General features: G+C 37.4%; 1 protein-coding gene across 3 annotated transcripts; it reads left to right on the plus strand.

The window, feature by feature from the left end:
- Nucleotides 1-9,281: 9,281 nt before the first annotated feature.
- Nucleotides 9,282-15,889, plus strand: LOC141359484 (uncharacterized). 3 transcript variants are annotated; one of them, XM_073862032.1, is made up of 6 exons: nucleotides 9,282-9,431; nucleotides 11,839-11,997; nucleotides 12,785-12,946; nucleotides 13,700-13,861; nucleotides 13,995-14,162; nucleotides 14,787-15,885. In XM_073862032.1, exons 2-6 carry the CDS (start codon nucleotides 11,943-11,945, stop codon nucleotides 15,752-15,754), a joined length of 1,515 nt encoding a protein of 504 aa, XP_073718133.1. In that variant the 5' UTR covers nucleotides 9,282-9,431; nucleotides 11,839-11,942; the 3' UTR covers nucleotides 15,755-15,885. The 3 variants fall into 3 exon arrangements, with proteins under 3 accessions (XP_073718133.1, XP_073718131.1, XP_073718130.1); XM_073862030.1 differs by lacking the exon at nucleotides 9,282-9,431 and adding an exon at nucleotides 9,471-9,780 and having other exon boundaries at nucleotides 13,733-13,861; nucleotides 14,787-15,889; XM_073862029.1 differs by lacking the exon at nucleotides 9,282-9,431 and adding an exon at nucleotides 9,474-9,780.
- Nucleotides 15,890-17,418: the final 1,529 nt, after the last annotated feature.

The following is a 17,418-nucleotide window of genomic DNA, read 5'->3' on the forward strand; positions in this document are numbered from 1 at the left end:
CAGGGAAGTTAAAACTTAAAAAAATGTTGTATGAGAGTACTGCTCTTTTGTTTTTCTGTTTGTGTTGCAGATCCAGGACATTGCCAAATGCATGACTGTCATCAACATATGAAGGTAAAATGATACCCAAAAGATCTGAATGGGCAGAATAAAATTTGTAAGTGTACGTGACATTGAAAGCGTAAGAGAATTTGCACGCGCAAAAAGTTTTGTAAAGATGCAAATCAAGTTGCGATATTTGAACACTTTTATGGGTTTCGGACGATAAATCTTTCCGTTTGGCCGGTGGATTCTCTGATTGGGTCACGTTAGCGCGTTATCATTTTGTTCCAAGATAAATGCACTCGAACTCACACAGCGACACACAGACCAGTTGGCGCACGACACCAAAGCAACCTGAGAGCAAACTGCTTTGTGTGCTTTTAAATCACTCCCACAGATGCCCTGTGCTGAATGCTGACCGGCCCATGCAAAGTCGAACACACAGCAAGCGTCTAAAAGACTGTAAAATAACTATTTATCATTTACTTCTTAACATGACATTTTGGCGTGTGTATCACAAGAATTGGTGTTCAAAAATAATTTTTCCTAAAGGTACACTTTGAAAAGAGGACGAGGGGTGGGTCTTATATTTAGGGTTGTCTTATACTCTGGGCAATACGATACAGTATAATCTCTGCATTTTAAACTAGACCTTGAACTGCATTTAGATTGCATATTTCTTTTGTAATATAAGAGCAGTTAACATAATCAGTAGGTATGTGCAATCATGCATGTACAATTGTATTTACTAGTCTGATGATTTTTTAGGAGGAGGCTGATCAAGAGCAATTGCAAGTGGCCTTAAAAAACTGGATTGTGTAGGAGCACGGCAGAACCCCAACAGCACTTCCTCTCGGCCAAGGCTTATGGGAACAGATTCTAGTGGACCTGCTGGTTACATACATACATACAGGGAACAATGCAACCTCTGGAACATCAAGTGGATGTCCTGGTATAAATACAGGGACAAATACGCCAGTACCCACTGTCAACAGTGAAATGCAAAGGTAAGCTGTTATTGTTAATGGAATAGTTCAACAAAGCCTGAAAATTCTTTCATCATATATGTCAATATAAACTTGAGTAACTTTTTTTAATGATCCCACGGGTCATGGCATTCTCTGAAATCCTCTCAAGTGGAGGTTTCCACCTTCCGATTGGTTGCAAACTAGGGCTGCACGATTTGGGAAATTTTTCCCAATGCGTTTATTGATGCTAATATTGCGATGTGCGGTTGCGATTATAATAAATGGTATCATGAGTCAACTTGATGGGTTTTAAGGAAAATCCACACACAGTTTAGTGATAATGCTAAAATGTGTATTTGTAAAACTAGAAATGTTTTCGAATTGCCACATGATGTAGCAACTGCTCAGTGTCAGTAATCCTAAATCCAAAATACCGCCATACAACAGACGTAGAGGTTTTTTTTTTGCTACCAGATCACTGTCAATCTCCTCTGCATCCATCTTCGCTCTGGTATTTCCGCGCTGCGCACACACAAGTGACGACGCACGCCACACATGTGCATGCCATACGTGCACTGCCATTTTTGTTTGTTTTTCTTTCTTTTTTTAAACGGCAAGGAAAATCATCAAACTGTTATCAGAAAGTTTGTGTTAACAAGTCCACACATTTATTTATTTAATATAATTGCAACAGTTTGCTGTCATATAATTGCACAGGCTGACATCGCGATTGCGATGCGATTAATTGTGCAGCACTATTGCAAACGAACGTTTCCACCTTTCAATTGTTTGCCGCCGAACCGCATCATAGCTCATTAGTACCTTTCAGCTGATTTCAACTCTCCTTGACACTCACGCTGTACATGACGCGCCGCTGCCCGATGGAGCTCGCCGCCGGCTTTCATTGAAAATAAATAACTTCCGGACACTTTGGCGCTCTTGCCAGTGGCGGTACGAAAGCACAGTTAGAGTAAATCAGCTTATTTTTGTCCACAATCAATTGCCTTGAGTAAAAAATTAACAAATAAATAACTGAGTAAACTATCGCCCGCCACCCAATGCTATTGTGTATCGGCGATCTCACAGGCTGACGATTGGACGAGCTGACAAAGGGGCATATCGGCCAACATTAAACGGAGAAAGAACTCCCTTTAATGCTATACGCATACAATAATTTGTACAATAATGGTATTGTTTATGTTTTTGCTTTATGTTCACATTAAGTGTTAAAATATTATATGCTGATTTGAGGTTTTGACAAATCATTCCCTGGACTTCAAGAAACAAAGTTAACACGGAAGGTCTCCATTAAATTCTTTATGCTCCCACAGCAAACTGAAAGACCTCTAAATGGGGCAGTGGAGCTTGGACTGCTTCAGGCAGGACCTGATATCATTGCCAGAACATTCTGGTCACAAAGAGGTACCTAGCTGTGCAAATATGCACTTTCTTCACCGTTCTGTTTAAGCTATTTTTCTGACCATCTTCATTCTTTCTCTTGATTTTTCATTCAGGTTGTCAGTATTATGATCCTTAAAGAGGAGCATCATAAATTGAAGCAACTAGCTGGTGGTTGGCTTTGCTATAAAGCTGCAGGTATGGGGATCTCTGATTGATAAGTTTTAGTTTTTATAATAAGGCCTTAATTAGCATTAAAATGTCTTAAATCCGTGTATCAGAGGTCTTAAAATGTTGTCCAACCAACACCGCCAAGAAGATTGTAACGTTAACTGTTTTACATGTTCGTTATGTGTCAGGCAGTACCAACTAATGCACAAGTTTGCGGGGAGTTCGCTAAAGTGCGTGGACCGGTTAAAAGCAAATAGAGAAAAGTGTGAGTTTTAGCTATGGAGAAGTGCACATTTAATGAAAACTGGTTACTTAACCCTGATTGTGCTCCGTGGTAAAGACCAGTGCCAACGACGAGCAAATATTCTTTTTCTCTTTTAACAGCGGTTGTTATCCAGCTTATAGGTGCATTAGCGCCCCCTCTGCTCCAGAGGATGGATCTGATAATAGGTCTACAACACTCTCCTTACTCCTGGTTTCATTCTCGATTATTCAAATACATAAAGAGAACCACATTAACCCAAATACACACAAAAATGTATTCAAATAAAACGAAGCATGTCCCGTTTGCACAAAGGTAATACTTTGCTGATTAACAGTTCTGAATTAAAAGAGAATTAAACAAAGCTTTTAATAATTTGTTTAATCTATGTAGATATCTAAGTATTATATATTATATTATAATATATTATAAGAATTTAATTGTGTGGTCTCTTACTTAAAGGGCGTTTTGCAGGTAAAATTTTTCAACGAATTTGTGCAATTTGCTTGTTGATAATAAACATTTAAACTGTTATCCATTGTATTTTATGTTGTTGCAGAATTGCGTTAAAAAAACCGTTAATACCAAAAACGTAAAAAAGTGGTCTTTAAGACCATTTTTGAGACATTTTAAAAATTATACACATATCTTGAGTGATTTATGTACCCATTAATCGACAGTGGTGGTTAACCTGCAACATACACTTTAAGCCCACTGCTCACGTATCCTCTGCATTAGACGCACCAATGTCTCATCAATTTAATTATTTCTTTTCTAGCCATAAAATATTTCACTGCCATTGTTTTATCTGAAGATGCACACCAGTAATGTATTTTGTAAGTTATATTTAAAAAAAAAAAACAACTCCTTAAATGTCCTAATTTAAATAAGACCTAGTCCTGGATTAATCTAAACTCTAGATGGGTAACTACACCTATATTTTAACATTGTCTCATCATTATTGTTATCGTAAATGCTTTTGCCCATTTAGCTCTATTTTTATTACCAAAAAATATCAGATTACTTGATCATCATCATTTATCATCACCCTAAAATGGTTAAAACATTTTAAAATAACGTGATTTTAGTGAATTAAAATGCTATTTTTCTTCATATATTTTATCATTGGGGATTTCTTAAAACTTCGTATGACGTTTAAGGTGAAAAACTTGTAATATCAGCAAAGTGTAAAAATCTTCTATGATCTTTTTCTCGTGAACCCAATCTCGTTTCATCTTGCAGAGCAAGGGTCTTGTCACACCCCTAGAAAATACATCTTGTTCTTTGTCATGAAAAATAAAAGGTTCTAAAAACGCATGTATGCATGCACACTGGACTAAAAGTCGACTTCATTGTCGTGAGATATGTCTTAAATTTAGTTCATTATGGTCTTAAAAAAGGCTTTGAAAGGGGAATTCTATTAAAGAAAATATATCGCCTGGCAGTGAACTTACAGGTATTATTTATGCTATTATAGCAACATTACACACTAACTAGGGTTAAAAAAATGGGTTAAGGAAGAACGTGACCTTTAATGTGTTTTCTCTGATCAGATTGCTATCTGATTTGTCTGTGTTGCTTCACTGCTGATTCTTGCCATACATCCGTTGCCAAACTGTGCGCGGATACGTAGCCACGTCATCATTGTGTACAAACAGTAAAAGGGTCTATCTGCCTAGAAAATCGCAACTTTTAATTTTCTGTCGGTCTTAGTACACAATGTAACTACAGAAGAGTTAAGTTTTAAATAGGAAAAATATCTAAGCTCTTTGGTTATATTTTTAGCGTGATGCTAATGGTCTAATCAGACTCAATGGATTATTCTTCGCTATGCTAAAAGTGGAACCACCAGACCTGGAGATCAGCTGAATGGATTCCAAAACAGTAAAAATCAAATGTTTAACTTTAGGGGAGCTGGAAAATGAACATATTTTTTTAAAAAGTGGAGTGTCCCTTTAATTCTGTTTACAAACTAATAGACGTAAATTGGACTTTGTATTTATTAGGAATGATGGATATAGCATAGACTGCATGTTGCTTGCTTATTTTGTTCAAAAACATGATCAATACCAGTCTACATGTCATAATAACAAGGAACTAATCTTCTAACCCCAGCTCAGCAGCTGTACTTGCAACCACACAAGTTTGCGAAGCAGTTTGCAAATGTCCGCTGGAACGATGGTTTCAGGAAACACTTGAATGTTTAAACTATGCTGAAATGATGGAACCTACAACAGTAGTTTGTCTAATGATGCTTTTGGGAAACGCACCCCTTATCCTAATCAGCTACACTTCAAGTTTTGACCAAGTTTTAGAAAATTGTGCCATAGAGTCTGAAAATGTATCCAGAAGTTTCTAAAGTTAAAGAATATCTTTAAGCACATTTTCCTGTTATAATTAGTTTTTTTCTTTAGCAGGAAGAAAGTCAAGATGGAGACATCATTAATGTCAGTGAGGGGAAAAAAGAACAAACCCAATATGGTTTGTTAAAACAAAGCACTTGAAATAACAAGAATGCTTTCATTATACCCAATTGGAGTTTATTGGATTTGCTCATTACAGTAACTATGTTCAGTTTGTGGCAGGTGTTTTCCTGAAGACATGATTGAAATCTATGCTTGTATCTGTGTGGATAAGTATGTTTAACATCAGTTTACACATGCATGATTGACTTTTCTTTACATATGCAGTTGTACACTTCATTTGTTTATTTTAAAGTTGTTCTGGAGAAATGGAGATGTTTTCAGAGTGAAGAGAGGTTGCTTTAGGTGGACCATCCAACAGGAGAGAAGGTGGAGAAAAAGCAATAAGAAAAACTTTCACAATTACAAGGTTAAGCAGATTATGACATTTATTCAAACCAGTATCTTTAATTATATTTTTTGTTGCTTTACTTTAGATTGATTGAAGATTGCTAATCCAAAAGTGGATGCAGATGTGTTCAGAAAACGGCTACTAAGTGCTGAAGTGCAGGAACAACCCTTTCGTTTCATCATGGATCTCAGGGAGAAACTGGAGGAGCAGATAAAGAGATGATATCTTACTCCAAGCGATCAAATGTCACTTGGTCTCCTGTATTCTCAGAGGTAGGCCCTAATATTTTTACACTAGTTGTGGTCATTATAGTATACTGATAACATACAACTAAATTTTAAAATGCATAGTGTTTTCTGCCATATTTAATCCCTGTAATCATCTCTTACTGTATGTTCACACCACCGCTGGCTAGAGCGTCAAAAAACACTCTGGCTGTCCTGTCAACAACGATAAAGACAAAGTGTAGAGGACACTCTGATGCTCGAATGCATTCTCTGAAATCCTCTCAAGCGGAGGTTTCCGCCTTCTGGTTGGTTGCCGCTGAACCGCGTTATAGCTTATTACCATAATGTTGAGCTGATTTCAGCTCTCCTCAATGCTCACACCGTCCAAGACGCGCCACTGCTCGCCGGCTATCATTGAAAATGAAAGACTTCCAACCAGTTTGACGCTCTCGCAGGCAGCGGTGTGAACGCACAGTTAAGGTTTTAAAGCAATGTATAAGCTTGTTTGCTTCAAAATAATCTAAAATTCTCCTTAAAGACTCTCTTCTTCTGTTAATACATTTTAAATCATTCTGCACTTTAGCCTCTGATATGTTTGATTCTGTCCAATCAATCATTTTTGGGTGAACTAACCCTTTACTGTCATGTTTAACAGGTGATGCTGCCACAGATGAAGGGATGAGCCGTCACATTCTTAGTACTGCAATCCTTAAACTGAGAAATGGCTTCAGCATAATCTTTGGTAAGATGTGTTGAATACTTGATTTGAGTGACTTTGTATGTTAAATGGGCCACAAATAGATAGGAAATCAATATGAATGTTTTGCTGTAGAAAAAAAATACTATGACCAGGCACAGCTGTGCTCGGCATAGACGTCTCTGTGTATGCGGTTAACCACATTGATAATTGAGATGCCATTCGTGTCGCAATGGTTACAAACTCGCATTTACTGCTGCCAGCTTATAGATGACAAATGAGAGCTTTCCCTTCTCTCTCACATGTACAGGTGTGCTGTTCCTTAAGATGCGTACGTCACATGCAGACCTATCAAACCTGTACATTGACTAAACAAAAGGCTTTCCCATTTGCACAAAAGGAAATCATTTGGCGATACATTCTAGCAATTCTAAATTAAAATAAACAAAGCTTTTAATAAGTTTTATACTCTGTCTTTGTAAATATATACCAGCTAAACCAGCATAGACCAGCATAATTCACATGCTGGCTTGATGCTGTTTTTTCAGCAGGGAATATGCTAAAAGTTGTGTCCTTTAAGACATGGGGTTGTCTTTGTACTGTACACCAGTGGTCCTCAAACTGGGGGCCCTAGGTGGTGACACATAAATTTATCATACATTCTTTGTAATTACACCTCAGAAAAATAAGGCTATTAACCAACAGCAATATATTTTATAATTTAATATGTTTTTTATTCAAATTTTAAGTTTTACAAAGTTTTATGTCTTAAATTTTCTTTGGGGGCCATGAAGGGACGCATGCCGAAAACGTTTGAGAACCACTGCTGTACACATCTGTACAGATCTCACAGTGAGGAGAGTGAATTGCAATCTTTTACATTTGTAATTAATTTTATCCTAATACAGAATACTTTAGTCAAGACCTTAATTTCCACTTAAAAGCGTAAAACTGTACAATGTGTTTTTAAAGGATGTGATTATAAAACACACGTAGCAATGATGGCAAAATAATGATGGCCGTAGCTTGACATTTGACTTTGGGGGCCAGACTGGTCTATCATTTTTATCACAAACTAGATCATTAAAATGAATAAAAAATATAGCACGTGGGATATGAGTTGAAATAATGACTGATGTGATGATATCTACTGACCCACTTCAGAACCAAGGTACAAATCGGAAATAAAAAAATGATACATTATTACAATTGCTAAACATAAATATTTTTTTCTTTACCACAGAAACTCTGTCTCACCACCTATGCCCAGGAAGCTACCCGGTATCATGAGAAATCGAGTCCCCACCAGAAAGGGATTTTTTGGGGATGGCTGCACCTCACAACTCTTCACTGACCACTGCCTGCGTTTATGCATCATCTAGTCAACAGAAAGTTTTAAGCACAATGAGGTGGTTTTCCAGACAGGGATTAGTTTACGCCAGGACTAGGCCTCAGTTTAATTAGGAAATATAATTCGTTTTAACAAGCATGCCTTACTGAAAACATTACTTGTGTTCATTTTGAGGCAAAACAAAAGGGCACTGATGTATTTTATGATTTGTCAGTGCAAATTGTTTTCAGTTTGGACAGATTTCACATTTATTTTAGTCTAGGACTAGTCTGATCCCTGTCCGGGAAACCGCCCCAATACGTTTAAAAAAATACAGCTAAATACTTAGCAATACATTTAACTGCCATATGTTTCAGATTGTTTAGCCAGAGGACACAGTTTTTGTCTTCACTTGTCATGGTTGCATGTGGCTAGCTTACTGATTATGTGAAGACTCAAGCATTTTAACATAACACACATAAATTTGAACTAACTGTTGAAACATTGTAATGTCTGACATGTCTCCAGTGTGTTTTCTTGTAAAAACACTTTAAAATATTATGCATTCTAAAAAAGCTCAAATGTCTTACAATGAAAGTGTTTATAAAGCTTTGGATTTTGTGTGAATAATGTAATGTTAGTTATGTTACTTTATATTCTCTGTAAAAGTAAGCAATATTACTGTATGTAATAATTTGTCTAATTACACACCGTGTAAGTGTATTGCATGATGTTGATTACAGTGTGTATAAACAACATGCTTGAAACATTATTGACCTCTTATTAAACTTTTTAAATGTAATGTAATGTAATAGTAACACTAAATGAACTATTTTTAATGAAGACTAAACCGTATTGAAGATAAGGATTGTTGTAACTTCAGATTGAAGTAATTTATTAACTTTACACAATACAAAAGTGGAAAGGGTACAGTATGGACACTGATATTTTTTACTGAGATATACGACTGAGGACTTATTTTTAATTGATGTAATGTTATTGTACAGTGAGTGCAACTGGTGTTGTTGTTTTTTGCAACTGGCTTAGCTGTACGCTAGTACGTCAAGTGAAGCTAATAAAACACAAATACATAATTCTTTAAGTATAATAGAAGGCTGCATACTCCAGAGGTCGCATATCTAGGCTGCTACGTCATCATGAGTGTCTTATTTCAGAATATTACTAATTATAAAGTTGACAGTTATTTTTAGTTAAGTGTAAATTGTTGGTATATGAGTATGACTTGCGAATGTAATGCTCAGTTTTTTTTAATGTAATGCTCAGTTAACTTAAATAAACCAGGCTTGATGACGTATGCAGCCTGCATGTGACCTATGAGCCGATTGGTTAAAAGTAAGCCTTCTGACTGAATGACGGGGCAATCGACACACAACACAATTAAAAGAAATATACTGATTAACAAATATACGAATTGCGGGTTTAACACTTGAGGGCCTAAAAACTGGAAGGATTTTAATCCACGTGAACTGGGAACATCACGTGCTGGTCGCACGTGCAGGAGGTAAGTCCAGTATCGGCGGGAAATCCCCACTGTACATTCTGTAATTAATGCGAATAGAATGTTTGACGTCACAATGAGAACAGAGCGAATGGAATGTTTGACGTCACAATCAGAACATATAAAACGACGCGCTCTGGAAAATTCTCTTTAGATCATTGATTCTCTGAGCGAAAGCAAAGCTAATCATTGACAGCTATTACAGACTTTCAGTCCGTGCGCAACAAGTCAATAACACTGTTACAGACTGTTGTGAATTAGACTGAGGTAGAAATGCCTAAATCAAACGATCAGCTCAAAAGCGGCGTTTCCCTCCCGGGAGCCGTAATGGAAGATGAGTGGATGCCACCAGGTCAGTTAATCACAACATTTGGAAATATTGAACTCATTAACCGTTTAAACCTTTGACATATAAGTTATCTGTGACTCGGACAGCGTCCGAAAACAAGCGGAGACATCACAAGTTTTCGTCAGAGAGATACGCTCGCTGCTAGGCGGATTTCACTCACGAATTTAATTGCTCAAACTTTTTTATAAACTCAATAATATTATTACACATGACAACCAAATCAAACACATAAGTACTACGATGAAAGTTTCAGAACATATAAATCAATAGCACCGGATTTAGGGGCAGTTTCCCGGACCATGATTAGCTTATTCCAGGACTAGGCCTTAGTTTAATTAGGAAATATAACTAGTTTTAACAAATATGCCTTACTAAAAACATTACATGTGTGCATTTTGAGGTAAAACAAAGGGCACTGATGTATTTTAAGATATGTCAGTGCAAGTTGTTTTCTGTTTGGAGAGCTCTTAAAAGTGTTTAAGTCTATGACTAGTATAATCCCTGTCCGGGAAACCGCCCCTTAAAGTGATAGCGCCTCTTTTTGACATCGGTTACGATTAATGTACGATTATTATTATTTTTTGCCTCATAGTTCGCTGGCAAGGTTTGTATTTTAAATATGCTCAGATATTAAAGGTGGGATATATTTTTGAAAGGGCATTTGTTGTTATCTTTGTGATTTTAAAAGAATTAAGTAGAGAGGAAAGTATTAGTAGTTAAGGTTATTTATTGAACATTTTGACTTTAACTAAAATCAGAGCACACATTGCTTGAAATGAAAACAGTCACATTTTAGTTTACTGTATACTGCACATTTCCTAAAAAAAAAGGTAGAAAATAAATAACTTACATTTTTAAGTCTAGTAATTCAGGGCTCTTGACTAACTTTTTTGTTATTAGGAGTACTGTACCCCCTGACTGAAAATTTTAGGAGCACAAACAGAAAATTTAGGGCAGACCTTAAATCAGCCTGCAATGCAATTGTTCACATTTACCCCCAAAATAACTGCATTACTGAAAAACACTAAATAGATTTGACCATATGCAGTTGCTGCACATATGCCCAATTGATTCAACTTTCAGAATAGGAACTTATGAACCAGAGATTCATACAACCCACATGACTAATTCTAGCCATAATAAGATACATACATATACAATAAGTTATATCCAGATAATAAGATGAGTGGCAGGGTCCTTTACACGTTTCTTGTCTTCTATTCAGTTTTCCTTAACTGGGCACTGCTGTCTCACCTATAATCTTTCTGGTGTTAATGTAGATAAGAGGTTCTCCCCCTCCCCCCCTCCCCCTAGTGTATTTTAAAGAGAAAGTATTAAAAACCGAAAATAACCAACATGATAAAATAGGGTCGGTTAACGTTTCTGAATTACGGTTTCGGTTATTTTTCAATTAATCGTGCAGCCCTAGTATAAAGACCTTTCATAATGAACCATTATGTGTTTATTACCTTAAAATTAGATGTTTTATCTACATATACCGAGGGTCCCCTTACATGAAAGTCGCCATTTTGTGGTGCCATATTTCTACAGAAGCCATTAATGGACAAACTTTTTTTACTAAGTTGTCTCCGATGACATGTTTGTCCGGTGGCGGCTACTGTAGCTTCTCTATGTGATTAAAAAATGAGGGGTAAACAGTGTACTGAGCCATTGGTTGCTGTTCACCAGCACTTCACCACTAGATGCCGCTAAAATTTACACACTGCACCTTTAACATGTTTACGCCGCCTCAACAACTTTAAAGATGCTATGAATCTGCTGTTTTATTGTTTTATACTGTTGTCTGAGGTCTACATATGACGTTTGTGTGGTTTTTACATTCAAAAACATCAAAGGCAATAAGTAATAGGCTAGTTTGTACCCTGGTTTTGAGGCTGGCTCGAGAAATGCTCTGTTTTGACGAGCGGGCCACATTGAAGACCTGGACGTAAACGCCCACTGCCAAAGCTTGTTTTGTGGTCCAGGGTTTACACTACATAGTAAAATATGTTAGATTTTGGAGAAGTTTAAAAAGTGTGCTTGATTTTTTTGTCTGTCCAGCTGTTAGACAGAATACAATTCTGTCTGCCTCAGCTCGTGGGCTTGTGACCAGCAGTGGTCCAGGTGGTGCTCAACGGAGGTTGAACATCCCTGCAGCTGGTCACATGAGGTTCACTCTTCCAGGAGCTGTGGAGGATGATGAGGAGTGTAGCCCGACAGGTCAGTCACACTTTTATGATGAGACCTCAAAAATATACATATGTAATAATATATATTATATGTTTTGAAACACACATTCTATATATTTTTTCACATTAAGAGTAAACTCAATAAATGTTTGGAATTGGAACACAATGTAACAGTAGCATACTGTATATATAGCAACCTGATCTCACGAATTTCCGTGGCATAGTCATGGAATTTTGTGTTAATTTTTCCGTGGCATTCTCACGAATCTCCGCATTTTTCCGTGGCCCTGCTACGGACTGTCTTTTTCCGTGGCATTCTCACGGATTGGTTACTCAACTGTTTTTTCCTATTTTCTTACCATTTTCGCTTCGGTTTAGGGTTAGATTTACATGAAATGACATCCCTACCAAAACCCAACTCTAACCCCAATGCCAGGTGACAATTGTTTAAAGTTTAGAAAATATAAAAGAATAAATCAGAAAAAATAGTATAAACCAATAGTTAAAGTGACATACTAATGCAAACACCAAATCTAACCCTAAACCGAAGCGAAAATGGTTTGAAAATAGGAAAAAGCAGTTGAGTAACCAATTGAGAATGCCACGGAAAAAGACAGTCCGTAGCAGGGCCACGGAAAAATGCGGAGATCCGTGAGAATGCCACGGAAAAATGAGCACAAAATTCTGTGACTATCCTACGGAACTTTGTGAGATCATGTTGATATATAATGTTTGGCAAAAACCTACAATAACTATACAGTAAAATATTTAGATTTTATAGAAGTTTATAAAGTGTTCTTCATTTCCTGTCTGTACAGCTGTTAGACAGAATACCATCCTGTCTGCGTCAGCTTGTGGGCTTGTGACCGGCAGCAGTGTAGGTGATGCTCAACGGAGGTTGAACATCTCTACACCTGCAGCCGGTCACATGAGGTGGGCCCTTCCTGGGGCCGTAGAGGAGGACGAGTGTAGAGGAGCAGGTCAGTGAGTCATCATAACGACGCCTCGGATATAATGAAACAAAAATAAACATATTCACTTATGTACTGTAGATCAGTGCTTCCCAATCCTGGTCCTTGAGGACCCCCCTCCCAGAAAGTTTTAGAAGTCTCCTTATTTAAAACAACTGATTCAACGTATCAGCCTCCTTTCAAAATTGTAAACATGTCCCCCTAACAAGCTGATGAGTTAAGTGAGGGTGGGTTAAATAAGGAGACATCTAAAACATTCTGGCAGGGGTCCTCAGGGACCAGGATTGGGAAACACTGCTGTAGATAGTAAAGCGTGTAGAATTCATAAAATAATATTTAATTTTATACACATAAAATAATAAAGTTATTTTGTCTAGCATAGCATCAGGGCTTTGTTTAGTATTTTTGGTACTTTTTGTCTTAAATACGTTTTTTATTTAAATATGTATTAAATTATGTATTTGTTATGTGATGTTTTAGTGTATTTTATTTATAAATTAAATAAAATTGCTCACACAGTTTAACAAATTAATGATAATACAATTAATGTATAAAATATAATTTTTGAATATATATATATATATATATATATATATATATATATATATATATATATTCACTTACACATATTACAAAATTTGTTTTTGTTATAATTATTATTACAGTTAATATTATTAAAATGTTTTTCAAAATACCACAATAAAGTATAAAGCTAATCATTAGAGAAGTTTATAATGTGTTCTTTATGTCTGATTTGTCCAGATGTTAGACTGAATAACATCATGTCTCCGTCAGCTCGTGGGTTTGTGACCAGCAGTGGTGTATGCGATGGTCGACGGAAGTCAAACATCTCTACACAGGCAGCTGGTCACGTAAACCTTCCCCTTCCCGGGGCTGTAGATGATGAGGAGTGCAGCCGAGCAGGTCAGTCACACCATTTTAATGACACCTCAATATATATATACATACATATGTAATAAGTAACCACAATAGCTATACAGTAAAATGAGTTAGATTTTACAGTTTATAATGTGGTGTTCTTGTCTGGTTTGTCCAGCCGTTAGACAGAATACCATTCTGTCTACGTCAGCTTGTGGGCTCGTGACGGGCAGCAGTGCACGAGATGTTCGGCAGAGGTCAAACAGCTCTACACCTGCAGCTAGTCAAGAGAGCATCACCCCTCCAAGGGCTGCAAAAAAGGAGGAGAGGAGAAAGAAAAAAGCTGGTGAGTCACAACATTTTTTATGGCACCTTAAAGGGATACTACACTTTTTTTTAAATATTCACATTTTTCAGCTCCCCTAGAGTTAAACACTTGATTTTTACCATTTTGGAATCCATTCAGCCAATCTCCGGGTCTGGCTGTACCACTTTTAGCGTAGCTTAGCACAATCCATTAAATCTGATTAGACCATTAGCATCGCACAAAAAAATAACCAAAGATTTTCGATATTTTTCCCATTGAAAACTTGACTATTCTGTACTTACATTGTGTACTAAGACCGACAGAAAGTTGTGATTTGCTAGGCCGATATGGCTAGGAACTATACTCTCATTCTGGCGTAATAATCAATGACTTTGCTTCCATACCATGGCTGCAGGAGGCGCAATAATATTACACAGCAGCTGAAAATAGTCCCCTGCTATTGAAAGTTATTAAGGGGATTATTTTCGGGCACAGCGTAATTTAATTGCGCCTCTTGCAGCCATGTTACAGCAGCAAAGTCCTTGATTGTTACGCAAGAATGAGAGTATAGAGTATTTAGCTATGCAGGGAAAGAGTTAAGAAATATATTACTGGTATCTGGTGGTAACATTACTATTTGTCTTTTCTGTTTCTGTCTTTTAGATAAAAAACCAAAACAGCCAAAGGGAAAGAGCATCCGTGCTTTTTTCCGTAGAACAGTCCAGGCTATACAGCATGCCTGCTGTATCTGCCAAAATGAGGATGACCTGGAGTCATCTGATTCAGATGATCCTCAGCCAGGTCCATCCAACCTGCTGTCAAGTACCCGTGAAGATCCAACTGATTTGCAGAAAGGTCCATCTGGACTCAAGCATACGGGTTTTCAAGAACCAGCCTATTGCCTGGCTGGTTCTTTTTCCTTGGAAAAAACAGAAATCCAAGAAGAGACTGATCGTAACCAAGGTCTATTCGACCCGGCGGAGCTTCGTGCTCAACCCGATCAGGCTTTTTGTAAGCCGGGCCCTTTCGGCCCGCACGGAGCCCGTGAGCAAGATAGTCCCTTCGGACTTGAGCGAGCGTGCCATGAAGAACCAGCCTATTGCCTGGCTGGTTCATTTTCCTTGGAAAAAACAGAAATCCAAGAAGAGACTGATCGTAACCAAGGTCTATTTGACCCGGCGGAGCTTCGTGCTCAACCCGATCAGGCTTTTTGTAAGCCGGGCCCTTTCGGCCCGCACGGAGCCCGTGAGCAAGATAGTCCCTTCGGACTTGAGCGAGCGCGCCATGAAGAACCAGACTATTGCCAGTCTGGTTCATTTACCTTGGAGACAACAACAGAAATCCAAGAAGAGACTGATCTTGAACAAGGTCCATCCGACCCGGAGCCGCAGGCTCAACCAGATCAGACTTATTGTAAGCCAGGCCCTTCCAGTCTGCAAAGTGCCCGTGCGCAGAATAAGCCCTTCAGACTCAAGCCAGTGCTCTTTCAAATACCAGGCAGTCCATCGGGCCTGCAGTCAAGTGGCCATGACGATTCCCAACCTGCTAGTGAGTTTACTTTTGTTATGTTCTGTTTTTTATTGTCAGCTTTATTTTTCTCTCTTGTCAACTGCTCTTTCCTATTTGTTTAAACCTGTGCCCAGTGACTCTAATAAGTGTATTTATACACTATATGTTTATGTAATACCTTCCCCTTGTATTCAATATATAATGTGTTATTCGGAAGGACTCTTGATTCAGCACAATGACTCTTGAGATTTTCCTTTCATCTTGTCCTGATTTCCAGTGTAAAGAAATATTTAGGGTTTTTTTAATGGTTGTCCTGCTGTTTCACTCGTACTTGATTCCAAACATTCATCTTGCTTATGATGCTAGTAGCTGATTAGCATTGGATGTACTGAACAACTCGCATTACATGAATTTTTATTCTGTCTGTTTTATTATAAGCAGCACTGCTATTGAAGACAAAAATTGCCTTATGTTCATTTTGTATTGATTGTTTTTCAGGTGCATTTACCATGCTTTATACACTAGAAAAACAGATAGGAAGAGGTGGCTTTGGTACAGTTCATGAGGGATATCGAAAATCCGATGGCAGAAAGGTAAAACTGCTCTTCATCAAACAGCACAAAGTGACAACATATAAATCCATGCTGAGTGTTTTGATCTAAATATGTTTATATCAGTTATAGTTTGATGTGACTTACAAATAATTACTTTCCCTTGTTGGTCGCCATCAAATTTATTGAGAAGGCGTGGCACTCAATTAGCTTTTTAATGAAAATGGTAAGTTAGCAAGATTTTTAATATATATAAAATTTAAAATTGAGATTTCTTTGGCTCTGTTGAAGCACATAAGATGCTCTTTAGGACATATTTCAGATAACATGAACATCAGGTTTTGTCCATATCACCACGAGGGGGACAAACTAAATAAAACAAACAAAAATCAGTTGTTGAGTAAATACATAAATAATAAGTGTTCATTGTCTACTTAGCTAAACCCAATTCACAATAATAAGCCTATCATTTTTTTTAAATTATTTTTTAAAAGTTTAAATAGTTTTAAGCAACGTAACCTCTGAGGAATCATCTGTTGTTAAAACACTGAAAACTTTAAAGAGCATTCAGCTACACAGGGGAAATTGACAGAGCTCAAGCTGAAACAAGACTTAATATCAGCTTTTCAATAGTTTTAGGATGTTTTTCTCTTTGTCATGTGGATGTATAATGACTGATCCGCTCTGATGCGGTAATCACAGACATCAGATTCGAAGCAGAACAAACATACAGAAAATTATTCTGCAAATAACTGCAGTTTTATAGTTCAAACAGAGATGGCGATAGTGAGGCAAAAGTTACAGAATGCAGCTGTAATAAATGCATAAATAAAGACCCCACTGTATCTTAGTAAAAGTGCATGAAAATGATATATCTCCACTATTTTCAGCTAACCTCTTTTAATGCTTTTGTACTAGCCTGGACATGCCAAGCCTCTTTGTTCAGAAGTGGCAATAAATCTGATGCTGCTTCATCCGAAGAAAAGCCCCTACATTGCGGAAATGTTGGATTGGTTTGAAGAGGAAAATCAGTTCATCATCGTTTTTGAGTTTCCTCATCCCTGCATGAATCTTCTTGAGTTTGTCCAGAGGAATGGAGGTCCTCTGTCAGAAGTCCAGGCACGTCAATTAATGCGCCAAGCATTGCTCGCCTGTATACACTGCATTGACAGTGGTGTCTTTCACGGAGATTTAAAACTCGACAACATACTGGTCAACACAGACACGATGGAGCT

This window comes from Misgurnus anguillicaudatus, chromosome 23, assembly GCF_027580225.2.
Source record: "Misgurnus anguillicaudatus chromosome 23, ASM2758022v2, whole genome shotgun sequence".
Lineage (NCBI taxonomy): Eukaryota > Metazoa > Chordata > Actinopteri > Cypriniformes > Cobitidae > Misgurnus > Misgurnus anguillicaudatus.